The sequence below is a fragment of the Euprymna scolopes genome, chromosome 33 (assembly GCF_053919585.1).
Source record: "Euprymna scolopes isolate OS-2025 chromosome 33, ASM5391958v1, whole genome shotgun sequence".
NCBI lineage: Eukaryota > Metazoa > Mollusca > Cephalopoda > Sepiida > Sepiolidae > Euprymna > Euprymna scolopes.
Genome location: NC_136514.1, coordinates 20729904 through 20751034, shown reverse-complemented (window position 1 = coordinate 20751034; position 21131 = coordinate 20729904). Strand labels below are relative to the sequence as shown.

The 21131-nt window shown below is 36.6% G+C and overlaps 1 protein-coding gene across 1 annotated transcript; it reads left to right on the top strand.

Moving 5' to 3' along the window:
* The first annotated feature begins 658 nt into the window (after positions 1 to 658).
* On the top strand, positions 659 to 2871 carry LOC145258168 (uncharacterized). Its single transcript, XM_080115978.1, has 2 exons — positions 659 to 1359; positions 1496 to 2871. Coding segments are annotated over exons 1-2 (1263 nt in total). The 5' UTR covers positions 659 to 1358; the 3' UTR covers positions 2758 to 2871.
* Positions 2872 to 21131: the final 18260 nt, after the last annotated feature.

Sequence of the window (21131 nt, the reverse complement as noted above, 5' to 3'; positions counted from 1 at the left end):
CGACAACGTAAGGAAGTGCAAGAGGACCTAGTACAAACAGAGGTGTCGGACTTAAATTTCGATCACCAAAGAGGAAGAAAGACGAACACGAGCGACGCCGGCAAGAAGGACAGTGGAAAGGTAGATATCGGGGCTACCACTTACATACAAACAAGCGGGTGCACAACAATGTCGGACAGAACAGTTATTAACAAAGTGCTCTACACAAACGAGGACTCTCCAGAAATGGTACTAATACATGTTCCACCTATACTACGCCCGAACAGCACCGCCGGTATTTTATATTTCAACTTCGAAATAACTTATATGCTAGAAATTGAAATAGTCTGTGACGCACTTATCCACCCGCAGAAGGTCCCAGTCACCACCCACAAACAAGCACTATCAGCAACATCGTCTGACTTCAGTTACGAATACCACACCATTGTACCGCCCAATAGACATTTCCACGGCCAATCAGCGAAAGGAATGCTTCATAATCACGGCACACACATATGGGACCACAACGGTCAAATATTCGGCATGCCTTATGGGCGTTTCGTAAACAAATAGGGCGGAGCTACAGACACTAAATGCACCGTAAGCAAAACTTTTACTTTTTTAAATTCCTCGGCGTCAGCAGAAATCAATTACTTTTACGTATGAAATTCCTCACCGTCAGCATAATTCAATTACTTACAAGTATAATTACTAAACCTTCAGCAGAATCTAATTTCTTACGACGCATTAACTGCTATAAAAGACGCACATCCACCACAGATCAGGCACTCGCTCCAGACCGTCAGGATGGAAGCCACGACCAGCAGCAGCACCCAAAGAGAGGAACAACAAAAATTCAACGACCTGGTAAACGGAGAAACTGTCAACGGCAAACAGATCCGTCCTTACACCTGGATCTACCGTTGGGAAACCGAGGAAGAATTCAAACTAAGTCCAGGAACTACAGAAACCAAACCATACCAGGATGCCATAACCTTACAGCCATCTAACGCTACCCACGGGTACTTCGCCAGAATTCTCGACCAGCGACCCTACATAGTCGTATACCACGTAGCGGGGCCAAGCAGCTTAAAACACTGCGCCGACGTAGACCATTTCCACATGATCACGTGGCATCATAACCACCCTACTTGTGAGCACAGTTACGTGCAAATGAAGAAACTACAGGCGGAACGGCAAATCAACCCTTACCAAATTTCCTGCCAAAAGATCTACAACCCTTACGGACTCTGCAGTTACCTGACGATGGACCCGGCTAAACGCTCAGTAGTAGCTGCAGGGCACCTGGAGACGCCCGGACAACTCGCCATGTACAGAAGAATCTGCGACAAGCCCTTAAGGAAACCGGAGGAACCAACAGTAGACACAGGCTTGACTGGAAAATCAACCCTGAGAGGACAAAAGTACAAATTCATCTTGGACATCATGAGAAAATGCAACAGTACGGACATGGCAAAAGTCATGCTCTACTGTAAATAATCTGCCAGTGCTAAAGTGCGGGAAACGTGGGACCACATCTTCACTAACACCCAAAATATACAACCGATCATGCAGGCGGCAGCCAGCGACCTACAGATCCAAACGAAGGTCACCCCCATATTTGAACAGATCCGTCAAAAGAAGGACCTCTTCAGCATGGACGGGAACCGGTACTGGACGGTCCAGAAGTCCTTGGATATCTACGACGCATGGGCGACGTACCACAACTTCGACCCCGTAGAATTTGGGCGAAACCTCTTCGAGGTCTGCCATATGATACGGGCGAAAAAGAACGGGTTCCACATAACAGGACCCAGCAACTCCGGTAAGTCGTACGTCCTAAGATCGATCAGGAACGGCCTCATGAACTGCGGACGCATGCGATGCCAGGCTTCAGATAATTTCACCTTCGGTTCGTGCGTCGATAAGACCCTCATCTACACTGACGAAATGTGGTTCACGCCGCAGAACGTCGAGGAGGGCAAATGTATACTTGAGGGCACAACGACAGCAGTCAACGTGAAACACCAAGCAGAACAGTACCTAGAGAGGACACCGTGTCTCTCTACATCCAACGACGACCCATGGCGACACGTACCCCAGGAACGCACGGCAATGCACAACCGCATGTTCCTATACGAAACGAAACGACCCATGCCAGCACTAAAAGGTTGGGGAGTCCGTGAAATGAATCCGACGATGTGGTTGACCGTATGGAGACAATACGTCATGGATTACACTAACCAAACATACCAGTTCCAGGAGGAGGATATAGAAGAACCCGCTGCATCTACACATTTCACTGTACAGGCAGTGGAAGGGTTGTCACCAGACAAACAGGCAGGATACTGCAAGGCACGCAGACAGCTATTCCAGGACCTCATGGCGGGAGAAGAAGTAGAAAACGTGCGCATCTCCGACGACTCCGACGTCGAGGACTGGATGATACAGGCCTGCGAAATAGACGAAAACCAACCAACACAATACTGCAAAACGCACGGTTGCAAAGCACACAGGTGTCCTACAAGAACAAACCAACCCAGCCCCGCGGCACCAAGCTTCTCACAGGACACACTCGTCGAGGACACGCCTGTCTCCGGGGTGATAGTGCTCAGTGAGTCAGAGACTGAGGAGCCAGACGACGACATCTTCGTCACCCCCCCCCCAAAAAAAAACATAAACTACACATTGGCACTGTACCTACGACAGATCACCGGACGAAGGCCGACGTCACAGCTATTTTTAGAATGTGAGGAAGTGCTCAGTGACTCCGATTGATAAACTATACGCTCAATGACACTGATCAATGATTCCTTGGACTTTTGTAAATATTTTGTAAAACACACTGACGATGATGTACATATTGTAAATAAACTATATATATACACTAAACTCAAATCGTTCTTATAATACTGCATCTTGAACTGATACGACATTGGCATGGTTCAATATTATTTCGCATGATTCAATATTATTTCGCATGTTCGATATTCTCTTTCAGATCGACCATCAGACATGGGATCGTTAAAGAAATTCAAAGGAACCATCATCGAATCAGCGTCAGCGACGATTGAAAATTACAAAACTAGGTCAAGGAATTAGGTCACAGCTAAAAACTATATTAAGCAATGACTATGATATTAGGCCGTGGCACTACCCGCATCAGGGCTCGGACCCATGCAATGCAATTCTATTTTATTTAAAAATTATCAGGTAAAAAAAAACAGATGACGTGACCCCCATCATTAACGTTAATGATGGGGGCCATGTCATATATATATATATATATATATATAATATTCCGCGTTTCATCCATTCTAGGACTCTTCAGGCTTATGCGCATAAGCCTGAGGAGTCATAGAGTAGATGAAACGCAGAATATTCAGTTTAGCTTAATCACCATATATATTTTATAAATTACTAACTAGCTCTACCTACCTATTGAGCACTTTTGAAGTAAATACTTAAAGTTTACGCATAAATCTATACTTTCGTATATTAATTTTATGTGAGTAAATTAAGTAGTTTATATATATATATATATATATATATGTATATATATATATATATATATGTCCTTTTCTTCTCCAGTTTTAACAACTAGTCTTTTACGTTTCCATGTTTAAGCTTAACCATATTATTTTTTGTACTCGCATTTTTCTATTGTATATATATATGATTTTTCCAGGTTTCCAATAAATTAACTTGTTTTTTGTTTCATTTCAGTCTTTTTTTTTGCTCCATAAGCACATGTGTAATAACAATATACGGCACTCGTCTGCTTTCAATAAAATACCCCCAATTATCTCCCTTTCATGCTTTCATTCTGTTTGTTTCACGACTTATTTGTCTTTCTGAAGCGACGATGTTGCTATGAAAACCAGTCATAGAAAGCGTCGCTCACAGCCTTACATTTTTTTTACGATTTTGGACACCAGAAAATTCATCAAAACTTTTGTTTTGCTCAACGAAAATTGAAATTTGTTTTTCACAATATAGCTGAGAAGATGATCTATAATCTGTAATAAATGTTCGAGATTTGGTCGAAAAAATGAGTGAGAGGTTAAGCTTTAAAGCAGGTCCAAATGATTAAAATTATCACTACCGTGTTTGAATGATTAGAGAAAATGTTTTCGAGATTTGCTTTCGTTTTTAAAAGAGTCGTCTTATCTCTATTCCTCTCTTTATATCTATGTCTCTCTTTTATGTTTTCTTTCTCTCTCTTCCTTTCTTTTTGCTATCTTTGTATCTCCTTCTTTTTCCTTTATCCACTCTCTTTCTCTCTCAATCTTCGCCTCTTTCTTTTCCGCGTTTTATTCCCCCCTTTATCTCTTATTTCTCTTTATATATATATATATATATATATATATATATATATATATTCTATCTCCCCCTCTCTCTCTCTCTCTCTCTCTCTTTCTCTCTCTCTTTCTATCTTTCTTTCCCTCTCTCTCCAGGATTTTCTTTAGATTTTTATCTCCTGCCCGTTCTCTATATTTCTATATATAGTCGTTAATGTAATTTTGTCGGAATACTATTTCCATTATTTTCATCATATATATATATATATATATATATATATATATATATATGATGAAAATAATGGAAATAGTATTCCGACAAAATTACATTAACGACTATATGACGTCACTAAAATTTCCTTCTCTTTAACAGCGCCAGCCCTCCCCCTCCTTTTTGAATTTCCAACATCATTTTTCCGTTTCTCTGAAATAGAACTGCGTCACACTGTGCACGTGAAACATTTTAAAATATTTTGTACTGGTATATTTTTGGGTTTCTTAATCTCATTCATCCAGAGGAAGTCTCGAAATAAAGACGAAACCTTGATGAACACATAATACTAATAATTATAGTACTCAAAAAACTTCAACCTGAATTAGCGCCCATACTTACAAAACTGTTTAAACGTTGTCTTAAGGAGAATAGTTTCCCATCTCCCTGGGAAATCTCATCAGTATGCCCTGTATTTAAGAATTCAGGTGATCGCTCATCCCCCTCTCAGTACAGGCCAATAAGTCTCCTGTGCGTCATGAGTAAGTTGCTAGAATCTGTGTTAAATACAGAAGTAATCAAACATCTCAACAAAAATAACCTTCTTAGTGACACTCAATATGGTTTCCGTTCTGCTAGATCTACAGCAGATGTCCTTGCAGTTATATCGCATAGGATTAGCAAATCTCTCGACGGTGGCAATCTTTCTAGGGCAATTGCTCTTGACATATCTAAAGCCTTTGATAGGGTATGGCATAAAGGTTTACTTCATAAGATCGCTAGCTATGGTATAGCTGGAAAAGTCTTCTCAATTATTAAATCATTTCTTTCTGATAGGTTCATAAGAGTAGTAGTTGAGGGGCAAAAATCAGAAGCTCACAGTATTAATGCCGGTGTCCCTCAGGGATCCATCCTGGGCCCAACTCTTTTCCTGATCTACATTAATGATCTTCCAAATCATATCCTTACATCATTTGTAGACATTTATGCTGACGACACTACCATTTATGGTACCACATCTAAGACAGTAAACGACCAAGTTCTCTCCAATTCTCTCTCCTCTGATCTTGAGCACGTAGTACAATGGGGAAAGGAGTGGCTGGTTACTTTTAATGCATCTAAAACCAAGCTTCTCTCTTTACATCATTAACATTCTAATTCACATTTGTCATCAATTGAAATGAATGGCTCTCGTCTTCAGGAGGCCTCAAGTTTTGACAAGCTTCTGGGCTTGACCATTACTCCTGATCTTAAATGGAACACGTATATCAAATCTGTTGCCAAGGCCGCTGGAAAAATGGTGGGATCTTTCTATCGATCCAGTAGATATCTCACTGCTGATGCTATTCTCTACCTATATAAGAGCCAGGTACGTCCAAGGATGGAATACTGTTGCCACATCTGGGCAGGAGCTGCTAGAAAGGACTTGTCCTGCCTTGATAGAGTTCAAAATAGACTTCGTAGCCTCGTAGGAGATGTCCTTTTCTCCTCCTTACAACCTCTATCTCACAGAAGAGATGTTGCGAGTTTGTCTCTGATGTATCGTTATTTTCATGGAAAGTGTTCAACTGAGCTTCAATCTATGGTCCCCCCTCGCCAAACTTTCACAAGAAACACTCGTCTAGCTGTAAACACTATCAATAATTTCCCCCACTCTTTATCTGTGCCTAAACCTAAACGTAGATTCCATGAACAAAGCTTCTTTCTTAGAACTGCACGCCTGTGGAATTGTCTTCCGTTTTCCTGCTTTCCGGCTGACTACAATATGGTTGTGTTCAAGTCTAAAGTAAATAAGTTCTTGATGAGCCGTTCCATATAAGTTATTAAATTTACCAAATTTTCATTACTAATGATTACTATATTGACCAATTTCTACTGTACACTCTTTAACCCTTATCCTTGAGTGGCCTCTGGGCCTTGATAATGTGGTGATGCCTTTGTAAAAAAAAAAAAAAATACGGTTTGTTTCCTTTTTATTTTCTCTCTCTCTCTCTCTCTCTCTATATATATATATATATATATATATATATATATAAAAGAAGTATATATATATATATACTTCTTTCTCTTTTTTATTGTACAGAATTTCTCTCTTTATTTAACCCTTTTTCTATCGTTCTCTTTGTCTCTCTCTCTCTTTCCTTTTATTTCACTCTCTTTTACTCTCTCTCTCTCTCTCTCTCTTTCTAACTATTTACCTATCCATCATATCTTTCTCTCATACACACACACACTTTCTCTATGTAGCTTAATGTATTTTCTCTCTTTATATATCCTTTTGTCTACTTTCTCTTTCTGCCGTTCTCTCTTTGTAGCTCACTCTCTTTTGCATTATGTACCTCTTACTCTCTCTCTCTTTCTCTTTATCTCTCTCTCTCTCTCGAAATATATACCTTTTTATTTATGTCTTCAATCATGCAGCTGGTATATCAAAAACGTTCTGAAAATTCTTGTAATCCAAGATTGGCATACAACTTTGCCAAACAACCGGCACAAAAAGAAAATCTTTAGAATCGATGCAATCGATTTTGTAGTTTCCGAGAATTTCCGAGAATTGATTTTTTATTCAGAATTTTATTCTTATTGATCGATCTTTTTTGGATTTTTAGTCGACGAATTTAATTTGAATTGTGAAGGCGTTTAGGAATTTCACTGTAAAACGTTTCTTTGACTCCAATGTAAATTAGAATTTTGAATTAAAGAAAAAATAAGATTGACGACAAACAAACCGAAAATGAAGCAATAGTTGAGCCGCTAAAGATGCGTCTTCTCTATTTGTGAAGTTTTCGATCAAATTGCTATTTAAAAAGCGAACGTAACAGACCAACTAAAATTCTATTTAAAACGTGAACGTAACAGACAAAAGAAAATGACGTTTTAAACTAAAATGTAACAGACAAGCCTAATAGTGACTGGCAGACAAACATGTCATTTTAAACATAAATGTGATAAGCCAGTGAATGTATAATTTGAAATATAAGCCTTACAAACCAATGAACATTTTTTTTTTAAATTTACTCGTGACATACCAGCAAACTTATTAATCCGACCTAAAGAGTGATTTATTAAGGAGCGTGTTATTTTAACCTTACGCATGACACAACAGTAGACGTACATATATTATTTTAAACTTTAGCTTGACAAGCCGTATTATTTCCAACTTAAGTGTGACAAACAAAAAACACGCTATTTTAAACTTAAATGTAAAAGATTTCCAAAGTTAAGGCTATTTCGAATATGGCATTCCAAAACAGTTGAATTCATAAGTATAGCTGTGTTCGGGGGTGACATTCGTTTAGTGGTTATAACATGGACTGACGACCTGGATGTTCCAAGTTCGAATTCGGTTCATTCCACAAAAAATCACTTTCGCTTAGGATAAGATATTGGCAAACTTCAGATGACCCCTCCTATAACCCGCCGATATCTTTCTAGAACAAATTCTGACTAGAAAAATATCGGGGAAACCAATGCCAACAATAGAATCTTCAGATTCATAAGATATAATGATGATGATTCCAGAAACGATTCTTTTAATTGTTTTTTCGTTTTTATTTAAAACTTAATCTTCTATTTCTAATGATGGTCTAGTGGGAAACAACACAAACTGACGACCTGTCCCAAGTTCGAAACCAATTTGTTCGACAAAAATCACTTTCACTTAGGGTGTTGGCAACCTTTCACAAGGTCCCCCCCGTCTTCCCCGATGTCTTTATAGAAATAATTATAACTAGAAAAATGTCTTATAAAACAACCAACTATTGATTTGTGACAGTTTTGTTAAATAATCACTTGTTTCAAAGTAAAACGTACAAAAGGTGATTATCATGGTTCAATCGTGCTTAAATAAAAAAAAAATTAATTTCGAACGAGTCCCTGTTGTATAAAAAACATCTACAATTTATTTTATAGGCTGGCATTTTCGCTTGTACAGTGATAAAACTTGTGATGTTTGGTTGCAGGTAAAAATCGGACTTCCTTCTTTAATCGGGTTGTTTCGATTATCGATTTTTGATACTTATCAGAGGTATTCCGATACAAAACCTCCGTAAGAGTACACCCAGAAACAGCAAGTACCTTTGTGAAAAATTAAAAAAAAAGTCCGCCCAGCAGTTTTCAAGACCATGGAGCACAAATGCACACACACACACACACACACACACACACACATACACACACACACACACACAGTTCCTTTTATATAATAGAGTTTCTCTGAATGGAATTAATTTAATTTTGCCATATTCCCAGTTGAATTGTGCTAGTTTTTTTTATTATTATTGTTATCATTATTTCGATGCCAAACATTCTAGTCCTAAAGGCAGGCTTTCCTCTCAAACAATAAACATTTCGTATTATTTGGATTTTTTGAACTGCTGTTCTCATCTTGCGTGTCATTTTCACAACGTTTCGGTCGACGTAACCTCCGACCTTCTTCATGTGTATCTTGTCGAACTCGGGAGTGTTTTGTGTCGAACTCGGGAATTTGGACGAGTTACATCTTTCTATTAAATTCGTATATTTGATCAAAGTAATCTGTCTATGCTAAGATTTAAACAGGAAACAGAGGTGAGCGACATAAATTACTGAAATGTTACTTTGCAAACCTAAGCATCATCCTAGTTAGATCGTCTCTATAAATCTGGTCTCTCATTCCCAGCAGCCTCTCACATCCGAGTAGCAGTATGCGTTGTTTCAATTGGATTTAAGTTGTAAAAATTCAGTAGAATATTAAGTCTGCGTTTAAGGGATAAAGGTGTTGTACTATCTGATCTATTGACGGACGAAGCGTCTGAAGCAGGTGCGAGGACGAATTTATTCCGAAAACGAGGCTGACGCAAACAGAATATCGTGCGCTTTGTATTTATTTACAAACAAAATTGGTTTTCTATTTTCTTTTGGTACTTTGCTTTTTCTCTTCTTGAGTAACAGAGCAACGCAATTCCGTCTTCGATTTTTAGTCGGATGGGATTGATTTCAACGATCAGTACATAAAATTGTCTAAACTGAAGAATCATTTGATTTACTTGAGAGTTGATATCAACAAAACGTAGGTAGTATTTTCTGGGGGCGGGGATCATGATGAACAACATATAGTACAATTACCCCCCCCGTAAAGAAGGGCATAATGTCTTGTAGGATTGAATCATGACAACATTACAGACACTACAATACTCCCTCTTTTTAGAGGGGTTACTACAGTAACTTATTATCTTTATTTGAATTACAAATAAACTCCCTAATTAAAACAGACAGATTTTTCAACATGCGTCCCAATTATTAGGGTTGCCCTAATCCTTAATCTATATCTCTATATATCTATATATACACACACACATATATATATATATATATATATATATAGATAGATAGATAGATAGATAGATAGATAGATAGATAGATAGATCAGTGAACGTGTCTTTGTATAACACGATCAGCTGGTCACAGAGGTGTGACTGGCTTCGCATGTTATACTAAATATCTTAAAAGTGGTCCCATGAATACGTAAAGATGGCCCGTCATTAGGGTCTGTGTATCAAGAAGAAAATCATAGGTATGTTCGATCTGGCCCCGAGGACGGAGAAATGAAGATTCCCACCAAAATGCCACCAGGGGGAATAGGTCATCTTAAGAAAAGAAAGGAACCACACCCAGATCCAACATAGCTATGATTTTCGACTTAAGACATTTATGGAGACATTTATGGCAACACAAGAAAAACGACACGCGACAAAATTGTAATACATATGAGAAATCTTAACTATTTATTTTACAATATAGATACAATATATATTACAAAAAACTTTTACAATTTACAAAACTAAACTAACTAGCCTAATTAGTACTGAGCGACGGGGTGCTCCCCCCTCGTTTACGGGGAGACAGAATTATGTGTCCTCACTTCACGATGGTGCGTGTAGAAAAAGACAGGGCTAGAAAGGGAATTGTGGGAAGGCATTTCTTTGTATCTCTACGCACATGGCCAAATCACCACTCGGCCATGCTGTAGAGCATGTTAGAAACAGTGGCACAAAAGATAGTGCCACACCCCTCCCTATGCAATCTGAAATTTATGAGTATTCATAAATTTCAGAAGTCCCTAATTTTCCGTGGATGGTGCGTCAGCGATCAATGTCCCCATGCTCTTCTTTCCGTAAGTAACTCAGTGAAGCAATTCATTTTTACCGCCAGACCCCTGGTAGACTGGTATACTGCTTCAATTACCAGAGAGAGTAATCATCCTCGCCCTCCATCGAGGTACTGACCTCATAATTTCAGTTACTGGATTTACGTTCTCTCAATATTTTTTAACAAAGCCGGATTTTACATGAGTTCATTACGCCGATCTATACGTATTTTAATTTATTCTGCATCAACTTATAACATTATTTCAGTAACTGGATTTATGCTCTCTCCAGCAATCAGTATAATGCATTTTAAATAAATCACGCCGACCTATATGGATTTACTTAAACCTCAGTCTTCAGAGGTTCTAATCCAATTTAATTCTGTTAGAGCAAGGAGTCTGCCGCTGAACGACTAATAGAAACTATCCACCACGGAATAATTATTAATTATTCAGTCTTTTTCTCTAATTATAATAATATTCAAGAATTAATTGAAGAAGGGCAGTCAGCCTTCATGAGTTAGAATACTCAATTAGTACAAAAAATTCACAAAATAAACAATTCAGAAACCTGGTATACATTAAATCACTGAAATAGGGTGTTAACAGTTTTTTTCTTTAAAAAATAAAACATCTTTACAAATCATTTCAGAGCACCTCGGTCACAATTAGAATTTGTTTACACAATGCAAACGCATTTCAAGTTATTACATTCGTAATTAATTTTTTTCCCAATTCAGGGTACATTTAAAAAGTATGTGTGTGTGTTTTTTTTTCAAAATAACTTTCTTTGTAAAAGATCATTAAAATTTCATTCCAAAATTTAAAAATTATTTCAAGTATTTTGGTTCATCATTAAAATCAATTTTTCTTCCCAAAGCACCATTAAAAATTCCGAATTTACGTTAGTTAACTTCTTTCCAAAGTAATTCATTTATTATTAAAATCAATCTTCTCAAAAGATCATAAATTTCGACCAATTTTTCACAATGAAATTCAAAAATTATTCCAAACTTTGGTTCATTATTAAAATTAATCTTCCGAAAAGATCATAGAAAATTCATTTTGAATCAATTTACCCTTCACAATGAGATTCAGAGACATCCCAATTTTTTTCATTTTGTAATTATTATTTTTAAAATTCAGTGTACATTTAAAGTTATTTAATTTATTCTTAAAAATCATTTCTTCTTATAGACCATTACCAAGGTCATTTCAAATTCAGAAACTTTTCACGTTAATTAACTTTTTTTTCAAAGTAATTAGTTTATTATTTTTAAAAAAAGCAACCCTCTTCCTAAGACCAATCACAAAGATTATTTCGAATTAATAAACTCCCGCAACACCTGGGAGTTATATTAGTTAACGACCAGTTCTGTATAGTTAACAGCTTGAGAAAATTAAAATTTCAATTATTAGAGATCTTTCTAGACTGAGGAATTTTTTTCTTAAGAATTCAACTTTTCGTAAATACTTCTGGTCAACATTTCAGGGACCCCTATCATGCGGTCTAATTTCAAATAAACCTTCAATTAAAGAATTCGATCGAATAATTTCTCCTTAAAAATCATCTAGAATTCATGAAAAATTTATTTCGTTAGTTAATTAATATTTCTTTAGAAATTATAAAAAAATTCAAAGAATATTCGAAATGTAATAGCATAATTTTTCTTTAAAAACTATGAAAATTTCAGATAACTCTTAAAAAGTTAACGTAATCATGTAACAGTTGGCTTTTGCAAATACTCGAAGATTTTAGAAACGTACTTTAAGTGCTGTTTGTCTCTCTTTTTATTTTTAATAAAAAAACAATTGAAGACATTATTTAATGTACTTTAAGGAAGCACAAGTAATTTTGTTCTTTAAACTTCGTAAAAAAAAAAAATAAAAAAAAAACAAGTTAATTCGTTATTATATGATCTTTCGCAATACGCCATGGGGGTTTAGTTATACAAGCACTAAAAGCAAGAGAAAAAGAGAGAGACAGAGAGAGAGAGAGTGAGGGGGCGCAAAGACCTCACTAACTTTCCACTGCAACACCATTATGAGGTCATCTCCACTCATCCTTCCCATGTGCGCCCATTGTTTTAAAAAAATATGATTGACAGGTAGACATTATTACGAGTTTTAAAAAAAAAAAATAGAAAAAATCTTATTTTGATCAATTTTGTAAGGCGCTCACACACAAAAAAAAGTTCATATTATGTAATCCAAATTTTTAGCAATTTCATTTTTTTCTTTCCTTTTTTAAACAGACGAATCAAAAAACATTATCAAATCAAAAAGTCCCCCGATGTTTCGGCGTTAATTGCTAATCTAACCTGAAAAAGAACATATCAACTGTTCATGGAATCAAATGTTGAAGCGAAAGTTCTATTTTTTCAAATCTGAATATAACACTTGCAAAGTCAAAAAGTCAACAATATTTTCTCAACCTGAAATAAGGACCAAATTAAAAAATGTTAGGTATTCCTTTTTTTCTTTCTTTTAAATTTATTTTTCGAGCATTATGTGAAGGATTTTTTCCTTTTTCCTTTTCATTTAACACAAATATGCATATACACACACATATAGATATATATTGTGAGAGAGAAAGAGATATTGATATATCGTTTTGCATATTCTGGAGACACTTTTTCGTCTCTCTTTTTTCCTTGTGTAGAGGGATACATTTTTTACTTTTTTTTTTCGAAGGGTTAATTTTCAATACTCTTTTTTTAATCGATCTTTGTAACTGTTTTTTTGTTATTTGTTTATTCGTACGTGCAACACAATTTTTTTTCAGGTTCTGAATTTTTTGGAGTGCGTTTTTTTTTTGTGCCTGAAATATTCAGTTCGTTCAGTTTTTAAAAAACCGTGGACCATATTTTTTTATTCGTCTAGTGGTTATTATTTTTGGTTGTGGCGTGGATTTTTTTCAGAGTTAATCTTTTGTAGTAAGGCAACATTTATAACAGATGACTGTAATAGAGTTAAACCTGGTAGGGTCAAAATTATCTCCATGCTAGAAAATAATAAGTCCGGGTCATAGTGCACCATTTATAACACGATCAGTCGGTCACTGAAGTGTGACTGGCTTCACATGATATGCCTTTATTAGGGTCCGTGTATCAAGAAGAAAATTATAGGTATGTTGGATCTGGGTGCGGTTCCTTTCTTTTCTCAAGATGACCTCTTCACCCTGTTGGCATTCTGGTGGAAATCTTCATTTCTTCGTCCTCAGGGCCGCCTTTAGACTTAAGATATTTATGGAGACGTTTATGGCAACACAAGAAAAACGACACGCGACACAATTGTAATGAGAAATCTTAACTACTTATTTTACAATATAGATACAATATATATTACAAAAAACGTTTACAATTAACAAAACTAAACAAAACTAACTAGCCTAACTAGTATTGGGGGAGGGGGTGCTCCCTCTCGTTTACGGGGAGACAGAATTATGCGTCCTCACTTCATGATGGTCCGTGTAGAAAAATACAGGGCTAGAAAAGGAATTATGGGAAGGCATTTCTTTGTATCTCTACGCCCATGGCTAAATCACCACTCGGCGATGCTGTAGAGGGTGTTAGAAATACACATGTGGCACTAAGAAATAGTGCCACATGTGTGTGTCTGTGTACATTTCCCTACGCAATAACTCTGTCAATTTTAATCTACAGGCTCGAAATGTGATATACAGCGTACTGAGATTTGGGAAAATTTTTGTGATCGGTTTTCGGCCAGAGATTTGACTGTTCAGGGATCAAAGCTCAATGATTTGACCTTTGCGAACTCTACCAAACTCCTCCGACAATTTTGCGCTTAAACACTTGAAATTTTAGATATAGGTTCCTTAGATATTGATCTAACTTAATAACTTGGTTTGAGCCCAAAACTAAATGTTACGGGGTCATAATAGGGGTTAATTTTTTTTTAAAAGTAACCGTTTTTTTGTTGTTTTTTTTTTTGTTTTTGTTTTGTTTTTGGTTTTTGTTTTGTTTTTTGTTTTGTTTTATTTTTATTTTTTTTTTGTTTTTTTTTTGTTTTTGTTTTTTACTCAACATACACCTCAAAACACCCGGGAAACGCCGGGATGGAATACTAATTAAAAATATTTTCTCGTTTTACTTTTTCATATTATAAACAGTTTTGGCAAGGTACAGTAAAATTTGGCGAGATATAGTGAATTCGCTATTTCGGATAAACGTATTTCTTCATCTATTTTCTTCACTATCTCTAATTTCTTTGCAACACTAATGCGATTGTAAAAATTCCTGCGATTTGATATTTTCTGACAAGTTGACGCCATGTGTAATTATAATGGATTCTTAAATAACAAACGTAGATACTTAAAAAGATAATATAAAATATCATATATTTTTTATATCTGTTCAAGATATAGGGCCGCGGGACAGCACTACTGCCAAAGGAAAAGTAAGACATCTCGTTCTCTCCAATAGTCTGTGGGAGACATGGTCGAATTGTAACATTCGTATTTCGCTGTGCTCTGCAGAAAATACCTCTGCGTACAATGGTCAGAACAATCGCCCAGTATGGACACTGCTCAGGGTCAAATTTGAAAAAAAAACACTTATTACTTCTACAGATGTACAAACATACATTCATAAGTTTAATTCGCTTAATATATCCTTTCTTATATATCTGTCGATAGCTTCAATGGTAACGAACAGCGCTGGACGGGGGGCTAAATATTTCGGTTTCGATTCTAGCTGATGGCACCCAACTCAGTTTTTAACTTTTTAAATCATTATTATATATTGGGTACAATACAATATTCGATAGAGAATTGGCTCTGTAATAATAAATACAAAGTCTGTATGAATAAAATATCATATTTAAGCGTATTTACGACCAGGAGTTGGGGTCACTATATCTATACTAACAAATACGAAATCTACATGAATTGAACATATTTTATCATATCAACCGGGCAACGTCGGGCAGCCTTCCAGTTTTCTATATAATTTACTTAAATAATCTTACTCGTTGTTTTGTACGAGCAAATTTATATGAAAAAGAAATAAATTATTAAATACTATCGTAATTCATTGTTTTTTATGGATTCGGAATGGTTTAATAGTTATCTATATTCACAATATATGTTCCAATTATGGAGCGTGCAGTTGAGAAGTTAAGAAAATATGCAGAAAACCCACTAGATTTCGAAGTCGATTTGATCTGTTTGCGGATCTTTGCTTTGAAGTCTGAAACACGTGCAGAATTTCGAATTGAATCCATATTTAAAAAGATGCACCCGAAGAAAATCTAGAGTAGCGTCAGCCTAAACCTTACATATATAATAAGCAATATAAGAATAGTAATCCGTTTAAATCAAATTATGCAAATTATTTTTCAAAAATGTTCCGTAAGTTAAACATTATTATTGTTACTCACTTGGAGTTCAACACAGGCCATTATTATAGATTGCTTACTAACAACAACCGATGCGGTTCCTTGGAGTCTGAGTTACAACAAGTTTTTCCAAGTTTCCAGTACTATCAACCTATTTCGATAGCCGTTGCAAATGAACTTGCATCATTGTAACAGCCGTTCACCATTAAGTTCTTGCTGGCAATGATCATTAGTCATCAAAAGAATCTGGGTGGCAATAAGTCCTCCCAAGGTCCCAATTCTTTTCGCACGTATCCAGTGGAGGTCTGGTTTGTGATTTCTCTCATTGATCTTTCCTTCCTCCTTTACCTTTCACGACTAATTATGTGGTGCCAGTTGATGTCGGTACTTCAATTTTTTAGGATTTAATTATTTTCTAGGAGTTTAATTTATACAGTTTAAGTTTTTGTTTGATTGGTGTTCCTCTATCTTTCCCCTTCGCCTTATTTGCAGTTTCCATACGATGGGCCAGCGCTTGTAACCTATGTGCACTAGTATTCGCATTTAAAGGTTTTCCTTGATATTTCAACCTTTTTAATTATTGCTGTCAGTTGTATCTTTTCATCCATCTCTCTGATTCCAATTTCTCCCATTATTTTTTCGAAGTTTTTCGGAATTGTCACTAGCGATCCTACTATTATTTCTTTTATCTCCATCTTCCATATACCTTTCAGTTCCTTGGTCAGTTAAGGGTATTTGTTTCGCTTCTCCATCTCTTGATATTCTCCCTGTGGTTTGTTGGAAGGGCAACATTTCCAATCCGGTAGGACTTTACCTTCTTCTAAACCATTATGACATCTGGTCTTCTTGCTCGGACGGATTTATCTCTTTATATGTCTATATCTCTTAGGATTTTATAATTTTCGCTTTTACGTACTGCTACCGGTTTGTGCTTGCACCATTTGTCTTCTCACCGTGAGTTCTCATCAGAGATTACTCACTGATATAACGGATGGTGTTCTCTGGAGTCTAAGTGACAGCAAATCTTCTCAGATTTTCACTATTCTCGACTTTCTGCGATGACATTTACGAATAACTTTACATAATTTCAACAGCCGCCTATAATATAAATCTCACATGTCTGTTTAAATGTATGTATGTATGTATGTATGTATGTATGTATGTATGCCTAATATTTTCGACAGAAGTGATAGATTTTCACGAGATCGGTATTGTTTGAAGTCACCCCTTCGGACGACAAATATCAAAAAACTTGGCTAAAAACATTAATTTCTTTACCCTCAACTTTTTTTTACAGGAAAGGGTCGCTTTTTTCGCCGATATTTTCGAAAGTTATTCCCTCTTCGATTGACTAGCCTTGATTTAAATCTTCGTCACTTCCGATTTGGCGATGGACGCAATGGCAAAGACCTACTTCGCGGTACGGGTTCGAGCCTGCCTGCCTACTACCACTGTTTTTTTTTGTTGTTTTTTTTTTCCTCAATACACACCTCCAAACACCTGGGTAACGCCTAGCACCCTAAATTTATTACTAGCAACGATCATTGATCTTCATTGGGATTTAAGTGACAATAAGCTTCTGCGCCATTATACAACTCCCTGAACTCTTTCAGTAGAGGTTTGGTTTGTGCTGTCCCTCCTCCGTCTTTTATCCATTTTAACATGTTGTTCGTTTTTTGTATAATCTGTGCAATATTCATGCGATTTTTATTTCCACCATTTTGTTTTTATATGTTACAAGTTGTGACTGGTTAGTTTTTGTAATTTATTTGGGTTTGTTTCTCAATTGGAAGATTTTCTTTGAGATATCAGCTTTTTTCATCATTTGCTTCCGTTGTATAATCTCAGTTTAGCCCTTAATTACAATTTCTCTTCGTCTTTTATCAACGTTCTTTGGGATTGTTCCTACTGTCCCTAAAATTATAGGGATTTTATTGACGTTCAGTTCTCGGATCAGCTCCGTTTATTTGCTTCTTTGTTTATTATCATTGCTGCTAGGAGTTTCACACAGGCTGTTAGCAAAAAAATCTCTTTTGAAAACAACCTGTGGTTTTCCCTGGAGACTGAGTGACAATGTACGCCAGATTTCCAGTATTCACTACCTTTTAGGATAACCTTTGCAAATTAGTCGCGATAGCTGTTACCATTGATTTCACACTGGTAGCGACCATTGGTATTCACTGAAATTTGGGTGGAAATAAGACTCCCCAAGGTGCCAGTCATCTTCACACTCATCTAGTGGAAGTCTGGTTAGTGCTTTCAATCCTTGGTCTTTCCCCCTTATATGACCCCGTTACTTATTTGGTGTGACACTAGTTTATTGTGACACTAAAATTATTATTATTATTATTATTATTATTATTATTATTATTATTATTATTATTATTATTATTAATAATAATAATAATAATAATAATAATAATAATAATAATAATAATAATAGAAGTCATCCTGAATATAGATATGGAGGTTATCGGAAACGAATGAAAGAGCTATGGGGCCTCTCCAGTGACCACCAAGCGACGGAGCAAAGAATTGCGGACCAAGCAAGACTGATGCTCAAGAAAGGCTGGCTCTCTAAACTAGAACTAGCAGAAATTCAGCGAAAAATAAATGAGGAAACTGAACAAAAACATCCCCCAATGGAACTGCTCGTAGAAAGACCCCACAAGTTGAAGCCTCACAAGTAAAAACACCAAAAGCCCAGGACCTACGAAGACCAGAGACTAAAAATGTTGACACCGAGAACAATGAAACAGAACTAACAGAGAATGAAGCAAATGAAATAAATCAAATAACACAGTTTATGAACGAGGGAAAAACAAAACTCCCAGAGGTAATACTTACCTGTTTAGCGTCCATGTTATTTGAATTTCTGAAACTAGATAGTTGGCCAACATTCGCAGGATGACGACCGAGTCCCCCATGCTGGCTACCGGAGCACCTGCCGGTCATGACACCCAGATCTTTCCTCTGGGTCCCATGGTTTGGATTATTTGTAATTGATATTTTTCATATTTTGGTGTTTGTGGCAAGACCGAGCCCCGAATTGTTTTACCTGTGGTTCTTACGCAGGGATAGTGTAAAGCTCCCATGTATACAAGAGGTATCATGCACTATCACACATACATATGGGACGTGAAAAAAAAATAAAAATAAATAAATAAATAACTACGTATTCTACTTAGTAAAAATCGAAAGTCATGCTCTGAAAGAGGGCGTTTGAAGATAGGTCTACCTTACACCATACTGCTTAGTCGCTGGAAATGTTGTATGGGAAAAGAGGAGGGCGGCCATTTTCCCCACCGTTGTGGTAGTATTTAATTCCTTATTTCAAAGACGGGGCAATATTATTATTATTATTATTATTATTATTATTATTATTATTGTTGTTGTTGTTGTTGTTGTTGTTGTTGTTGTCGTCGTCGTCGTCGGCGGCGGCGGCGGCGGCGGCGGCGGCTCACAAAGAGCTTTCATATAGGTCAAAGATCTCTGTGGGGTTCCCTGGAAGCTAAGTGACAACTAGCCTCCCTAGGTTTTCCAATACTCTCCACCTCTTTCGAATACATTATCAAATAAATTTGCATTATCGCAACAGCTGCTTGCCATTGATTTCTCGTTGGCAGTTGCCATTGGTCTTTACTGGAATTTGAGTGGTAATAAACCTCCCTAGGATCCCAGTTCCCTTCGCACTTATACAGTGGAGGTCTGGTCAGTGCTCACTCCTCAGTCTTTCCTTCCTACTTGACTACTTGGTTATTCGGTCTCACTTTGGGAGGGGGTACAATGATGTGGTAATGGGGGATGTGGTGGGTTTACAAAACTTATAGGTATGCAGCTTCACTGTTCATGGTTCCATGTAGCGCTTTATGTTTTGTCTCTGTACCAGTTTGTCTGGTCTGCGCTTGTGGTTCGTGTGTGTTACTATCCACATTCAAGGGTTTTTCTTAATATTTCAGCTGTTTTTATTATTGTTGTTGTTCTTTGTATTTTTCCAGTCATTCCTCTGATTCCAACTCACTAGAAGTAGACACACAGGCCATCGTTAATGTTTTCTTTTTGAGAACTGGTGATGTTTTCTGGACTCCGAGTGACAACAAGTCTCCCCAGATTTCCAGTACTCTCCACCTCTTTCGATAACCTTTGCAAAAGAATGTGAGTTATGGCTGCTTACCATTGATTTCTCGTTGGCAACGATTATTGGTTTCACTGCAATTAAGGTGGCAATAAGCTTCCCCAATTATTATTATTTAATCTATAGCCTCCACATCTACAGGTCTAAAGGACTGATTGAATCTAAAGGGACGTTGTTTTGTTTTACTTCTGGTTGTTAACAGTGGAATCAATAACGAAGCAAGTCTGGTCCCACAGAAACTACTAAGTAAAACTTCTAATTAAAACTACTACCTAAAACTGCTACTTTAAACTACTACCTAAAACTACTACTTTAAACTACTACCTAAAACTACTACTTTAACATACTATCTAAATCTTCTACTTAAAACTTTTACTTAAAACTACTACTTAAGTAAAATCATATAGAGAAGATCAAGACGAGTGGACACATTCTCAAAATAATTAGAGTAATTTAGTGTAATTTATTTATTCATTAGGAAAGTGATTCGATGTCATTAAATACAAAAGTGATAACGGAACGGCAAATACATATAAACAATATAAACATTTTATGTAAATTTAAACATACTATATTGTTATGTTCCTGGTAAGGGGTCACAATATTAAGACGAAAGTTTCCTGGTGTTCACTACGAGCGGTTAAATTGCGTGCGTGCTCTTGGTATTTGTTTTCCCATGAAAACAAAATGTGACACAAGGTCGTGTTGCATGTGGCAGAAAACCAGCTACCCACTCTGCAATAGTGTGCAAAAATATAATTTTCTTAATATAGAAAGGTTCCCCCCTCCATTGACCAAGAACAATTTCATTTGTGCAGTGTTAGAGCAGACACCGCACCTCGGCCACCCGGTCACCCGGTCACCCGGTCGCATGGAAAGAGTGTGGACACTTCGCTTGACGACAGAAATGGCTGGCTTACGTAGTGCCAGACAGATCCATATTATCATGAATATAGGGCTGATGGCTACCTTAGAACGTATAGCTTATAGAAATCGCACCAGACAAAGCATGAAGCCACT